Source organism: Geospiza fortis, unplaced genomic scaffold (assembly GCF_000277835.1).
Source record: "Geospiza fortis unplaced genomic scaffold, GeoFor_1.0 scaffold217, whole genome shotgun sequence".
Taxonomy (NCBI): domain Eukaryota; kingdom Metazoa; phylum Chordata; class Aves; order Passeriformes; family Thraupidae; genus Geospiza; species Geospiza fortis.
This window is the reverse complement of record NW_005054392.1, coordinates 1,280,919-1,295,661: the sequence shown is the minus strand read 5'-3', so window position 1 is coordinate 1,295,661 and position 14,743 is coordinate 1,280,919. Positions and strand designations below refer to the sequence as shown.

Below are 14,743 nucleotides of genomic sequence, written 5' to 3'. Positions count from 1 at the left end.
ATCTTCCCCTAAAGCCAGGCAGCCTCATCTGAGCATTGAAAAACATTCCTTTCTGTTAAAGCCTGGCCATTTTAAGGAAGCCCTGGGTCTGTCATAAAACATATTGCTGGTTAGAGCACTTGCCAAAGTTTCAAGATAAGATCTCAGTTTAAAATTTAGCCATGTGCATGGAAGTAAGAGGAAAAGCAGCTTCTGGTCCTTTCCCTAGATCTTGGACGGGAGCTGCTCAGCAATGTAACTTAGCTCAGAAAAACAAGGTTCTTTGGGGCTTTAGGTACTGAAAGGGCTAGACTGGTATGTTTGCACATAGATCACCACAGTGCCCCCAGGTCTCACTGTAAGTGTTTATGTCTGGTTGCAATTCCGCTCCCATTCATCTAACTTCCACCAGGAATTTTAAACACTTGTCACAGGCCTCACAGACAGCAGCAATGCTACAAGCTTTTGCCCTATATAATGATGTTATCGCTTTGTTTTGGGTTTAACAGTAGATCACCAAATGGCTGGTTTTATTTTTAAGTAAATCTGACATCCTGTCTCTTGCAGGATGCCTTCCTCAATGTCTGGCTTTTTCATGCTTTATGACTGCCTTACTGAACCTGGCAGGCATTCAAGACACCACAACAATATCCTTTCCTTGTCAAAAGGAAGCTTGCTGTGCAAGGAGCTTCATTGCTATAGACTATAGACTGATAAATTATAATCCACCTAAGATTCTGTATCCCTGCTGCTTTGATGCTATTTATAACAAAGCTTCCCTTTCTCTTCCCATTTCAGGAAAATAATAATCCTAATATGGACCCTGGTGTCCAGCCTTGACACTAAGCTAAAGAATGAAAGCAGCCAGCCAAGCTGTCCTCCCAGTGAGGAGAAGCAGCTAACTCCTCTGAGCATCTGTGTGAGACATTCAGACTCTGCCAAAATAAACCATGTCCCTGTTTCTGTATCCGGTTTGTTTGGGGCTTGCTCTGTAGATTTTTTATCATCCTGGTGATCTTCTATGTAATAACAAGAACTTTATATATGAATAATCCATTCCGTCACCTCTTAATCATTGGAGGACAAATGCATTAACCAGGATGGATTTGGGTTACTCTTTGTCTGCTGACTCCAGGGCCAGTGCTTTGTTCCCAAGAAAAAATACAATGACAAGTGGATGCAGCCAGAATCTTTGGCCTCCAAAAATCCCTCACTTTGCCTAACCAAGAAAGAAAGAGGGTAACAGCTCTCACCAATCACGTAGCATGTCATCCAGGTTCCCTTGCCAAACATGCCTTGGAGAAACCGGAAGATCAAAAATACAGTAAAATTTGGTGAAAATGCCACTATGATACCACATATCCCAACCCCAAGGCAGGAGAGCAGGTAGATGAGGATTCTGCCATATCTGTTGAAAAAGGAAAAGAAAGTGGAAATCATCAATGGTGCCAATTAAACATCCTTCAGTAAACATCAGTCAGAAAGCTCCTCTGAATGCTTCCTCTTTGTTTCTGTGTCTTTCTACCCTTTCTGGGTCCAGATGTTCACAGAAAACTTTGGAAACCACAAGAAAAGCTCATTTTGTGGCACTTTAAGCTCCAAACAGGACCAGTAAGTACAACTGCATAAAGTTTCCAGCCCAAAACAAAGCAAAGATTACATTGGCTGGGTTTTGTTAACTCAGTTTGGGGATATTTATCCCAAGAGAGTTAAACTTGCAAAATGTTGACACATGCCTGTTGCAGGTGATACTGAGTGTGATTTTACCTCCCAACAAACCAAAGGACAGCAGAGTTCATACTGTACCTGTCAGCAGCATAGCCCAGGATGAATGCTCCAGCCAGGAACCCCAGATTGAGGATGGCCTGTGAGAGATCCAGCATCCAGGCATTGCCACACACAAGATCATACTGTGGGAACAAGGGAGAGGCATAAACACCCAGGTGGGTCATTTGTCACCCTCAGGGCAAAACATTACAGAACTGCATAGGTCCACAGGGAAGGGCAAAAGGAAGGGGAAGGGGAAGCTCAAATTTGCTTGCTCAAAACAAGCACCAGTGGGTCCATAGCAAGCACTCTTAAAGTGGTCATAAGCAGGGAGAGCTCCTCCTTGCCAAGAGGATGCTGCCTTTCATACATCAATTGTCCAGATTTGGAAAGCAAATCGCTCTTCTGCAAACACCACTGTTAAATCTGGTGCCAAGGCAAAGTCCTGACTTTGTTTGGTGCAGAATAAGGGTCCACAGTTATTGCCAGTGAAAACAGCATCTTATAGAAATCTCTTAGTTTAGTTATTCTTCTTAGTGTCTTCTAGATAAAAGCAAAAATATGTATTCTCCAAGGAAACTGAAAACAGGTCTCAGGTCAATTGCAGACACACTGAATATGTATTTTCTTGCTGAAGCTTTCCCAGACTTTTCTACCCCTTATACTGCAGAATCCACAACTCCCTAGCACTACTAGCAGGGATGGGGATGAGAGAAGGCAAAGGGAAGGGAAAAGTGGTTGAGAGGAAGGAAGGGACTGTGAACTGAAACTAGAATTAAACTAAGATGGAAATAATTCTATAGGCAGCATGGCATTGGAAATTACTCTAGTTGTTTCTGGAGAATAATGAAATTTAACCACTGCAGACCATTTGGGATTTGGGAGATCTCAATCCGTACCTGGTGTAATCTTTGCGACAATGAGGCCTCAGGACCAAAGGAATCCAGAGACAACAGCAGCTGCCAGCATTTACCTAGAAAGACCCTATTGCTTTGAGATGTGAGCTATAAGAAATATTTAAATTGTCAACAAGGTGCTGGTTGCTGAAGCACACACAGTGTGCCACGTTTGTGCTCACCAGCACATGACAACACCATGGCTCAAGCACTCTGCTTGAGCAGAGTGGGCACAGGGTGGGCTGGAGAGACAGCAGCCTCTTTGGCCATTCCCAGTTCTCCAGACTCTAAAATGTTGTGTCATGTGCCCAAGCTCCATCCCAGCCATTTGCATGCTGTAATGCCCAGAGTATTATCTGGGCCTGAGATCTCAGGGGTCTCAGATCACACAGGACATACAAGGGGCACCTCACAGGTCTCCAACCTGACGGATATCCCACTTCCACTGACTTTAAACAGAGTCATGGTTTGGATGTCAACCCCATTACTCCAGGGAGCCTGGCTGGCCACCTGTCAGCCAAGTCCAGCTATGAGCACCTGGCTTCCACTTGCGTAAATCTTGAGCAGAGCTGCAGAAACCTCTGAGAAGAATAAAACCTGCTCTCAGCTTCATACTCAAGGGCAATTGCAATGCTTTCCTAAATTAGACTGAACATGGAGCAGCACTTTCAGATTTCAAATGCTGCTTAACCTCCTGCTCTTTGAAGCTATGACAATGCTAGCAAAAGGTATCAAAAGAGGTATCTTTGGAAAACAGTGGGGATTTATGAGAATGGCCATTAAAAAAGATTTTTTAAAATGCAATTGCCTCTGCTGATGACAGATGTTGGAACTCTCCTTGACCCCTTTTCAAAAACTGAAAAACCCCTGGTTTTTAAAAATTATTTTATCTCTATCTACTGTAAACAAGCAAGGAATAAACTATCATGAAAGAAGGCAGGAGAACAAATGCATGCCAGAAAGGAAGAGGAAAGTATCTTTAACAGAGAGGATTCTTTCATCTGTTCAGCAATTTCCTACTATTTATGCAGCAGCTGAAACTACCTCTACACTAACAATGTAGTCAAATATTGTATATATTTTGGCGTATAGTACCATACAGGAAACTTCTAAGGAGCAAAGGGCTCTTTGTGAAGATTAGCGACAGTACACTGTTCTCCCAAGTTAGGCCTGCACTTTGTCACTTTCTAAGTATTTAAATAAATTCTGATATAGATAAGCACTTCTGTTTGCTTGACGTAGCACCTAGCATTGAAGTCATCACGCTCCTAATGTCTTGTTTTTCATTTGCAAACATAACCTTTAGAGGGGAATGTAACCTTTAAAAGAGAATTGAACACCCCACAGAGACCTTTTCTTTATCCAGGCTGCCTGTCAGACCCACTTCAGTGCTTCAGCTGTGACCTGGCTTGGTTGTGCATGAAAGTTATCCCTATATGCATCCCTTGGACAAAAATAATCTGCAACAGTTTGCCCACGTTTTCAGACTGCCTCCAGTTAGTCCTAATGACACCTCTCCCAAACACCTCCCATGTTCCTTGCTAGCAGCCTCCTCAAAAGGCAGTGGTGTGGTGCCTCCTCTCTCCTTCTGAACATTCATACACCTGTCCATGCACAGGCTGATTTTACACTTGTGAAAATGCTAAAGCATTTATTGCTGTGCCAGAGGGAGGAGAGAGAAGGGTATGAAAATGTGATGTAAAGCCTAAGGGTTTTCTTCCCCTGATCTTAAGCCTATTTGTTGTTCTGTACAGCGCTGGCTACACCCCAACAGACCCTGTCAGAAACCAGCGAGCTGGCTCCTCACTGTAATCACCCAGCAAGTGACCTAGCTCAGCCTGCCAGCTCCAGCTAAGGGCATGTCCTCCTCCTGGCTTTGCTGTGCTCTCAGCCAAGCCCCTCAGTGCACTGGTGCAGGCACCCAGCACAGCCCTGCAGCTCACCTCTGCATTCAGTCCTGGCACCACCCACAGGATTTCTATCCACTCTAGGACACAAGCCACTGTGCACCTGAACACACCCTTTCCATTTAGGGAGCTGACTAAAAATCTGCCCAAATTGGGAAACAATCCACTTCCTCGCTGCTTCTCTCTTAACCTTGATGATGAGCTGTGGTGGTGTTCACAGGGGTCCCAGGATGAGAGAAGAGACGAGAATCTTGACTCCATGTTTCAGAAGGTTGATTTATTATTTTATTATATATGTAATAGTAAAGAAAATTATATATTAAAACTATACTAAAAGAATAGAAGAAAGGATTTCATAAGGAGGAAAGGGGAGGAAAGGGGAGGAAAGGAAAAGGAAAAGGAAAAGGAAAAGGAAATCTTGTGACTGACCAGAGAATCCGAGACAGCTGGACTGTGATTGACTATTAATTAAAAACAACCACATGAGACCAATCAAAGATGCACTTGTTGCATGACACAGCAGCAGATAATTATTGTTTTTCTTTTCCTCTGAGGCTTCTCAGCTTCTCAGAAGAAAAAAATCCTAACAAAAGGATTTTTTATAAAATATGTCTGTGACAATGAGCTGCCACTGAAAGCAGAAAGGAGATGCTGCCAGGACAGGCAGACAGCAGGAACCAGCTCCTTCCAGACATTCCTCTACAGTGTCCTTAACAGATGGAAAAAACAGTTCTGTCCTCCCTGCCAGCCTTGCAGTTCATGCAGCCAGCCACTGCTGGTTAGAAATACAGCCCTGTCATGAATGTCTGCACACGTGCTGAGGCTTGGGCACCAACGAGATGCTCAGATTTACAAGAGCAGTGCTGTGACGGGAAGGAACAGTGCTGGGTGCTTCACTGATCTATAAAGGAGCAGCAAACCACCTAAGTGAGATCTCTCTGGGAGAAGGAAGAGGTTTTGCACTGCTCCCTCAGTGGTGCAATCACGGTAAGAGGGAGTGGCACCTGGATGACCTTGTACGTGACTAATGACTGGGAAATATGGAACTGCGGCAACTTCTCCTTTCTTCATGGCTTTGGAACAAGGCCAACATTTTCCATTTCAGTTTGACCTGCAGACTAACTACAAACTTGTGATTCCTGGTACTTGAGTGACCTTTATTCACTTCAGCAGACATATCCCTGTAGAAATATATTGTTTTAAATCACAACAAGCTATTAATAGCTCCTCAAAATGTAGCATTCTTGGGGAGGAGTTTTGAAGAGCTTTACTGCCTGTTACAATTAAATTACGAAAAAATGGATTAAACTCTATGGTCAAAAAAGAATATTAGAGTGATTCCCCAGCCCAATTGCAGCAGCATGTGCAGAGCCCAGACACACGTTTTAAATGGCATTCACACAAGTGACCAAAAAGAGTTTGGTTTGCCCTTTCACTGCCAGTGACAAATGGTTCAGTGAGATATTCATAGTTTAAGGAAACCTGGGGAGATCTGACTGTTGCTACATGTTCCTGAGTTGTTGCTGGACAGTTCTTCTCCTCTCCTCTTGTCCACCGGCCTTTCAAACTGCTGTCTTTCCTACATCCTTACTGCATCAAACCCTTCTGTAAGTGCATGCAGTGGAAAGGGAGAAATTATCTTCTTTTTTGCTTTTTGTTAAAGCTTCTGGCAGAATGCTCAGGGATCAAGCAACTGTTCTTCTCCCTGTCTTGTTTCAAGCTGAGCACTTACCAGGACAAGGGGAGTCAGCCACTACCCTGATGCCAGGGCCCTGGGGCTCAGGCCCTGAGGGACAGGTGAGTTTTGAAAGCTTTGGAAGTCTCCCTCCTCCCCTGTGCATGACCAAAACCCATGAACTTTGTGTCCCTGCCACTGGGATCACCTGCTGAGTGTCCTAGCACAGAAGGCTTTTTCTGTACTTCTCCTTTTTCTCTGTCTCTTCAGGGGTAAAGCAAGAAGGAGGTAGAGAAAGTCTTCATCTCCTAATGGCGGAAAAGCCGCAACTGTCCTCAAAATAATAAGAAAAAAAATGGAACTCTCAACTAGTACCAGGGTTTGATGGCAGTGGAAGAAACACAGCCCCACTGGCATGACCCCTGCAAGCAACTGCTCCAGCCCCTCTCATACAGAGAAATCTTAGAGTTTCATTGGAAATTCAGCAGTTGCTGCTTCCTCTGCTCTCTGTGTGACCTCTCCCTTTTCCCCTCCCCTAATTAATATTAATCCCACCATGACAGTGAAAATAAGACAGGATATACTGCCATGCCAATAACAACAGTCACACTAGATCAACAATTTGAGGGTAAATTGAGTTGTTGATTCCCTTGGAGGAGGATAGCATAAGGATCAGCTGTGCTTCTTCCACCCTGAGTTTGACTGACATGTTATCTCCTTCTCTGAGGGACTAAAAATCATGAGACAAACAATATTTTTTTTTCCTTCCAGGTTTCTCTGCAAATGTTGACTGGTATTTTCTGAGATGGCTGGCAAGCAGAGAAGTAAGAAGATTGATTCCCAGCAGGTGTAATAGGCTATGCTCAGATGACCATCTGTCCACCTCAGACCTCACACTTCAGCAACAAAGCATTGTTAGGGCTCAGAGTGGCATCATCTACAGTGTGAAGCTTTGCTGCAAACAGGACATATTGAGATCTGTCCCTTCTGCTCAACTCCTGCCAACAAAGGCTGCCTAAATTATGCCCATCTGTGCTGTAGCTGCTGCTGACCACACAGATCCCCCTCTTCCTTTCCTGCACCCCCTCAGGCCATTTCACTGCAGCCATAATTGTAGCACTGCAGCCATAATTGTAGCTCATGCCCATGCCTTGAGGAGTCACAAATGACAAAATGGTCTGAAGAAAATGGTTCTTCCTTTGCACGCTATTTCCAGCCACCCTGTCACAAAGCGCTTGATTTGTCTCTCAGGGATAATAGTGCTAAGTGCCAAAGCCCAGAAGTCTTAAGGATCAGTGACCCCATCTTCAGCACAGTTTCCTGGAGAAGTTTGGTTTATTGACTTCTGTAAGTCCTGGATACACAGGTCCTTCACAAGGCTCACCCAGCAGGACTTGGAAGGCAGAACACTTCCTGTTTCAAGTGCTACAGAGGTCAGGGGGTGACCTGGGCTCCCCTCCAAACCCATGGGCCAGAGCATGAGGTTGTGATCCCCAGTCCACTGCACCCTCCTAGCACATCAGTTGTTTCTCCATCTCCATCTGCTGCACAGAAACCCAGCGCTTCCTTTCCCTCCTCCCTCTGAGCAGCTGCTGCTGTCACCAGCCCTCCCTCCTGAGCAGTGCCAGCCACCTTCTGGGACCAGCATCATTTCAGATGGCACCAGCTGGCATGAGTCAGGAATTGATTTACCTTGATTATTTACCCTGTCAGCTTCCCTCTCCAAGAAAAATCTCAATAGCCATTGCATTCCCATCCTGCTGCTGACACAGCTTCACAGGGAGATATGCAAGGCACACTCAATTCAACCAGAGCTGATTGCACTGGGCCAACGTCCTCTGCACAGCACCACCACCTCGACACAGCTGTGTCTCAAAATGATATCTTGGAACCTTTATGTCAAGCCAGGTCTTGTTTGCTTAACCCAAACACAGTGCAGGTTTGTGTGTGCAGCACCAGTGACAACTTTCTCAAATCTGGATTGCCCTCACAGAAAAGCCTGACCTAAGGCAATGGAGCACAGAGACCCTTGGCCATGTCACTGCAGGGGCTGGGACTTATTCTCATATATATATGCCCATTGGACACCAAAAGATCTTAAGAGGGAATCTTTAGCAAAACTGCATTGCCCATCATTACAGCAAGGTAACTGGCTTTGCCATGTGTTGCTCCTGTGATGATTTCTTAATACGATTTGCTCTTCTCCTCAAATGCTGAAGGAGGAAAGTTCTGTACATTTGTAGAGAGATAGAATATAAGGAAATAAAGATAGTATAGAAAGTAATCTTACCCCTATGGAGTTGCAGCTGGGCCAATTAGCAAAGATTAGGAGCAGGCCTGACTTTACCAGGCCACAGCTGTAACCAATGAGAAGAAGAGTGCTATAAAAGAGTGGGGTGGCTGGGTGAGAGGGGAACTGGAGTCAGTTGGCTGCTTTGGGAAGAAGAAAGAGGCAGTGCTCAGAGGAGATGCCCATGAGAAACACCAAGGAGGTATGAAACTTTTGTGATAAGGGGGCAACAGTATGGAACCTCTGCAATGAGATGACAAGATACATTCTCCCAGAACCTCACTGTACCCCCAACACTGATACCTGGGAGTCCTGCAGCAGCAGGTGATGCAGCAGGCACCCCAAGCAGTACTTACAAAGAAGCGTGTGCTTTGTATCAATCCACACTCCCCTGTTTCCCTTTGCCTCTTTCTGCTGATGCTACTGTGAACACCTTTGCATAAGACAACTATCTAAGATAGAATGGCCAGTGGGCAGCATGAGCAGTGAAGTCAGGTACCACAGAGCCTTTGTTTCACAGCTCCTCACAAATCAGCCACATGATTTTGCTTCTGAAGGGTGCTCAGAACTTACTGCAATAGCTTGTGCTTTGGCTGCCTCACCTCCTGTGTGATATGACATCTGTCCAAAGAGAAGGCTTTATATGCCTGCTTTTGTCCTCTGAATCCCCTGTCACACTGCAAATCCACACTGGAGCTGTGCTTGCCATAAGCCTGGAAGAACTCCTTCAGTGCACTGACTTTTCCCCCCTTCTCTCTCTTTCTCCCTGAGCAGGCATCCTGAGACTGTTTTGTAACTCCTTATTTTGACTTTGTCTCCCTGGTCACTTCCACAGCTGATTCAACAAGACATGCCAGGAATCTTTAGCTGAAAGAAACATTTCTGCAATCATGGGCAAAATGAAGCATTTACAAGTAGATGGGTAGGAAAAGAAGTCTTTGGTGAGCTAATTAAACAGAGCCTAAATTGAATAATGCTTTCTTAGAGACTCAGCTGGGAGAAAAGAGACTAAATTAAATCTGGGACATAAATTGTCTATGCTGGGTATATAACTCATTAATAAGATATCAAGCCCCTTTTAGGAGCTGATCTCAGAGCAAGTGAGTCAGGACATGCATGCCACAAGCCTCCTTTTTAGATTAAGAAATTGAGCCTCGTGGGATATGATTTATCCAGAAAATGTTGCAAAACTGGGAAGAGGTTCCAAGTTGCACAGGTCACAGCCCAGCAGACTCCATCTGAGGTGGACCTAGCCAGCAAGAGTGTCTCTAGGAGTCACAGTGACACCAATGGTGGGACCTGCTGCCCTGGCAGACAGGAGAGACAGTCCCAACCTTGCAGACTGTTACTCCAGGGTTTTCCCAATATGCACCTTTGGGACCACAGGTGCTTGCCCAATCATCCCTTCATCCCTCCTCCCTTCCCTGGTCCTGAAAGGTCTCCTCAGCAGAGAAGAGCAAGAAAGTGAAGATGGATGAGGTATTTGCCTGAGAACATTGAACCTTTCACTCCCATTTATTGCTGCAAGACAAATACTGTTTCCTTTTCCCATAGCTGTACCCATTGCTGCTGGAAAATCACAGTGGCTCTGTTAGATACACAAAGTGCTGCCATAAACAAACTCTGAGCATGATCTTATGGACACAGCCCACATGCCTTCACCTATAGCAAGGCTGAAGGGGGGAAAAAAGGGATAACAACAGAAAAAGAATCTCTGTATTTTTATTTTTAAGGTCTAACTCCTTGCAGTCGCCCAGAAGAGGTACCTTGGAGGCAGCAGTATAAACTTCCCACCACATCCATGTGGTATGGATTGTTCCAGAGCCAGTCTGCAGCTCCCAGGCACCATTTGTGCGCTCTCCCTGCCCACCCAGCCCTGCCTTCCACTGCCAACGTGGGCAGAGACACATCATTATTAGGGACCAAAGTTTGACACCAGCTCCCTGCATGCCATCTGCGGCCCTCTGAGCAGCCTTGATGTCACAGATCATGCACGAAAGCCAGATCTGACCCTTTGCTCAGGGCCAGTCGGGTGCTCTGATTTCTCTTCTCCTGGGCACAGACCCCGCCTAAAGCTGCTCAGGTTGCACACGGGGCTCAGGGAACAGCGCTGCTGCTCGGGACAGCCCGAGGCTGACAGAGGATACAGCAGCCCCCGCTGGATGGGAGAGGGATGCTGAATTGGAAGGAGGGGATAAGCTTCTCCTGTCAGTGTTTGCTCAGGGCTTTGCCTGCTGTGCCCTGCTCCCTGTTTTGGAGCACACAGCTCCAGTGCAAGCACCAAATAAAAAAGCACAGCAGGAGACTCACCAGACAGGGAGGAACCAGAGCCCTCAACTGTGCTGACACATTTTGCAGGGCACCGTGATTATTTCTGAGCCAATCCCTCTAAGCACACTTTGGATTTTTCATCACTGCACGAGTGACAATTGCTGTCAGAATGACCCTAAAATACACACTCCTAGTGTGCAGACTGTGTTTTGAAGCCAGACCACAGCACACCCATGGCACAATTACAGGTTACAGAAAGGATCTCCTAGGAAAGCATTTTCACTGACCTTTTGCAGCCTCATTAAAAAATCAATGCATTTGCCAGTGATAATAGCCTGCTGGTCTCTGACACCGATACTCAGGAAAAGCTGAATGTTAGCTCTCAACAAAAACGTGTGTTTGTTTTTTTGGTTTTTCTTCTTTAGTAAGCACAATCACTTCTGCTGACTCCTGACAGATCCCAGATAGGCAGTCTGCCACCTGTTGCTTTTTATTACCTGCAAACTTACGTGTTCAATACTGGAAATACAGAGAAGAGATAATTTGCATTGATCCTGGTCATAGAGTACACTTGGAATTTACACCACCAAACCTGCTGGCCTGAGACTGAGCACCTGAAGCCTCAGCTGCAAGGACTTAACTCTGTTTTAATCTCACACTCCTCTACAGACAGAGCAGTATCTCTGCAAGGCATTCAACTTTGTGTGGGCACTTGGCTTTGAACAGCTGCCTTTCATACCAGCTCACCTTTCCCTAAAAGTTTGGTGCTGGCACTCGATCATACTCACTGTCTGGATTTGCTTGTGACTCAAAATTAAATAAATCTGCAAAGGAAAAGTAGCCAGCAAAGCAACAACCCTTGCATTGGCAATCCCCTTTTGTAAGTACACACCGGTGGTCAGAGGGTGGGTGTTTTCCTTACCTCGCTGACAATGGACGCGCGGGGCTGTTCGTAGCCCCAGTGACCGTGGCAGGGGGCGAGAGGCGCGCTGCCCGCGCTGCCATTGCCGTGGCGGCCGAGCGGGCTGCGGCAGCTGGCAGAGGCGTCCCAGGTGACATCCAGCCTCTCGCACTGCCCAGTGACCGACTCGTTCCCCAGGAGCAGGGGCAGTACCGTGAAGTTTCGCTCCTCTTCCAGTGTCCAGCCACATCGTTCACTCAATTCGGCTGCCCCAGGGATCCTGCACCAGAAGTTGCCCGGTGCTCGCCCAAGGAAAACTACGCTGGCGAACAGGGAAGAAAAAGTTATGCCTGTCTGGCTAAGGAGGAAAAAGACCCTCTTTTGAAATCTTCCAAATTCCCCGGCCTCCTTCAAAACCTCATCAAAAGACGGCATGATGTGAGGCGGTCTGTCCGCTTGCAGCAGCCCGAGAGATGGCAGCGTTCTCGTTCACACTTCGCACCGGCTGCCGGCGCTGCCTACGAACGGGACGGTCTCGCCTCCCCTCGCTCCTCTCTTCTCATGTGCACGCACAGACGGACGGACAGACAGACGGAGACCCGCGGGCGTGCGATGCCGGCGGGGCATGAGCGGAGCGGGGCTCGGCTGCGGGCGGACATGCGGGCACACCGCCGGGCACCGGGCTGGCACACCGGGCTGGCACCGGGCTGAGGGAAATCACGGAGTGCAGGAGAAGAGAGAGGGGCGTTTCCTATTCACCCCGCATGTTAAACAGATTATGTAATAAACCCCGTTAACTCCTTCGGGACGGGCGAGCTGTAAAGGGCAGCTCCCGCAGCGCCTGTGGTAAATTAAGATGGAAAGAAGAGTTAAGTGGGAAAGAGCCCAGGAGCTGTTGCAAAAAGCATCAGTGAGTGATGCAGGCTCCCTGCAGGATGGCAGGGGCAGAAAAACCTATAGTCTTTCCTTCCAGAAATAGAAATTAGTACTCTGGCAAAGTTTAATTACTTCTCCAAGGCACTACTTCACCATCTGTACACTCCTAATTCGCATGAGCCTTTTCCCTCTGTAGCATAAATAAAGGGAGGGTCACAAACTGCAACAGACCAAAATCCAAGTTGTTTTTTTTTTCTTCTTAACTTTTGATCTACCTGTTCAAGAAGGCTTTTACATGACCTTGTTAAATTTAGTTCCACAAAATCTCTCAAATATTTAAAAGATAAATGACAGTGTTTCTTTCTCAAAAAAGAATGGAAAACAAGTTAGGTTGCTCTTCTACTCAGCAGTTTGAGGAAGAGGGAGAAGGGAAGAGGGAGCCAGGACCAGGGTGCATTTTGTGTGCATGTGAGCATATCTTGTGCAGAACACCGTGAATCAAAACAGAGATTCAATAGTGAGGTTTTCTGAACCTCAGGATCATGAGGTCCATGACAACTGTATTCTCTTGGGAGAAGGAGCAGAGAGAAGCATCTATCAAAGATGTCTCCTGCAATCCCTTTTCTTTGGTTACCTACAGCCTTGACTGTGGGTGTCTACAGTTTTGAAACAAAGTACAATTTTAAAAACAGGTGCAAATCAAGGAAGGTTTTGATTACTATACAGGCTATCTGGCATGAAAACTGGTGCTGTGGTGTGAGCTCTGCAAAGATGCAGATTTCTAGGTGGGTGCACTCCTGTGCTTGCATCAGAATATGCTTTTGAGAGAAATTGGATGCCTGGTTCTGCTATTTTGTGGTACTCAAGCTTAGGGTCCAGGTGGAGATGAGGAACACTCTGATGGCTGGTTTCAAACAAGAGAAGTTCTTTTATCCCAGCAGGGCTAACTGGGAAGTCAGTCATGCTGAGATGTCAAAGGTGATGTTTCTTCCAACAGCTTCCAGTGACTGGGGAGGAGATTGTCTTGTAAGGAATACCATAAGGACAAGAAATAGGGACAGATCCTGATAATAGACTGTGTGCTGCTCTCACAGGTCCAACCAAGGGTGTATTAAACGCTCACTGCTCTTCAAGCCTGACCACAATTAAAAAATATTGGTACTGTCCCTGTTGAATATTACCATAGAATCATAGAAATGTTTGAGTTGGAAGGGACCTTGGAGATCATCTTGTTCCAACCCTGCTGCCATGGGTAGGGACACCTTCCACTATTACACTACAGAATATTAGCTCAACTCAGAATCATGAGGGTTAGCCCCCCCGAATGCCATGCACCAATGTAGCTGTGCCCAGCATTCCTCCTGTTTCAGAAATCCATTGATGTGATTACTCTTTGCTAATCAGTGGAGCTAGATTCCCTTGAGGCAGAATACAGACCACTGTTGCAATCTTGCTTCTGGAGTTACTTTCTTCCCTAAAAGAAGGCATGGTCTAGTAGCCCACTGTCAAAATTTCACATGTCCCTGTCCATTATGCTCTGGTCATGGACAGCACATGCACTGCAGTCTGTCAGACCAGAAGCCAGAAAGCCTGAGAGAGACCAGTGCTGAGGTCAAGGCAGAGGACATCTGGGATTCTCCCTAACATTCCCTGCAGCTACACTGCTGGTCTTAGAGGCAAGGATCCATTCAGTGAAATCATTTCCACCACCTGGCATACATGGTGTCACGGCAAACTTGGTTTCTCTGTGTTAACCTGTATTTTAAGTTCTCTGTCCAAAACCAGTGTATCAGTATTTGCCACCATATCAGTGTACTGCAAGACTCCAGTTTGTCAAAGAAATCTAAAATATCACGGTGACAGATGCATGAGAGTGTGCATTGCTGCGTTTATTCCACAGCACACAATTCCTGGCTTCTGCATTCTTTTCCTGGAACTTCAGCCTCATGTGCTGTGACAGCGTGGCACGTCTAAGGACAGGAAGATGATGAGTTAGTACACAAAGCCTCTAACTGCAACCTCGGGAAAGAATGCCTTTAAGTTTTTGAGAGCAGATCTCTGGGTCATCCTTTTAAACATTCTGTCCTATGCATACAGTAAAAAATGATGCTCTTTGTTACTGGGAAAAGCCAAGGAAGGTGTTGGCTGATGAGAAGAGCAGAAACAGTAAAAATAGATGCA

General features: G+C 46.2%; 1 protein-coding gene across 1 annotated transcript in view; it reads right to left on the bottom strand.

Annotated features, from left to right (window-relative positions):
- The window catches only part of SLC22A3 (solute carrier family 22 member 3), a 25,739-nt gene extending 13,354 nt beyond the window's left edge, over positions 1-12,385 (bottom strand). Inside the window, exons 1-3 of the mRNA XM_005425651.2 lie at positions 11,708-12,385; positions 1,786-1,889; positions 1,233-1,387 (exon numbers count right to left, since the gene is read on the bottom strand). Of these exons, the coding sequence (XP_005425708.1) occupies positions 1,233-1,387; positions 1,786-1,889; positions 11,708-12,121 (673 nt within the window). The 5' untranslated portion in view covers positions 12,122-12,385. The remainder of the gene's footprint in view (positions 1-1,232; positions 1,388-1,785; positions 1,890-11,707) is intronic.
- Positions 12,386-14,743: the final 2,358 nt, after the last annotated feature.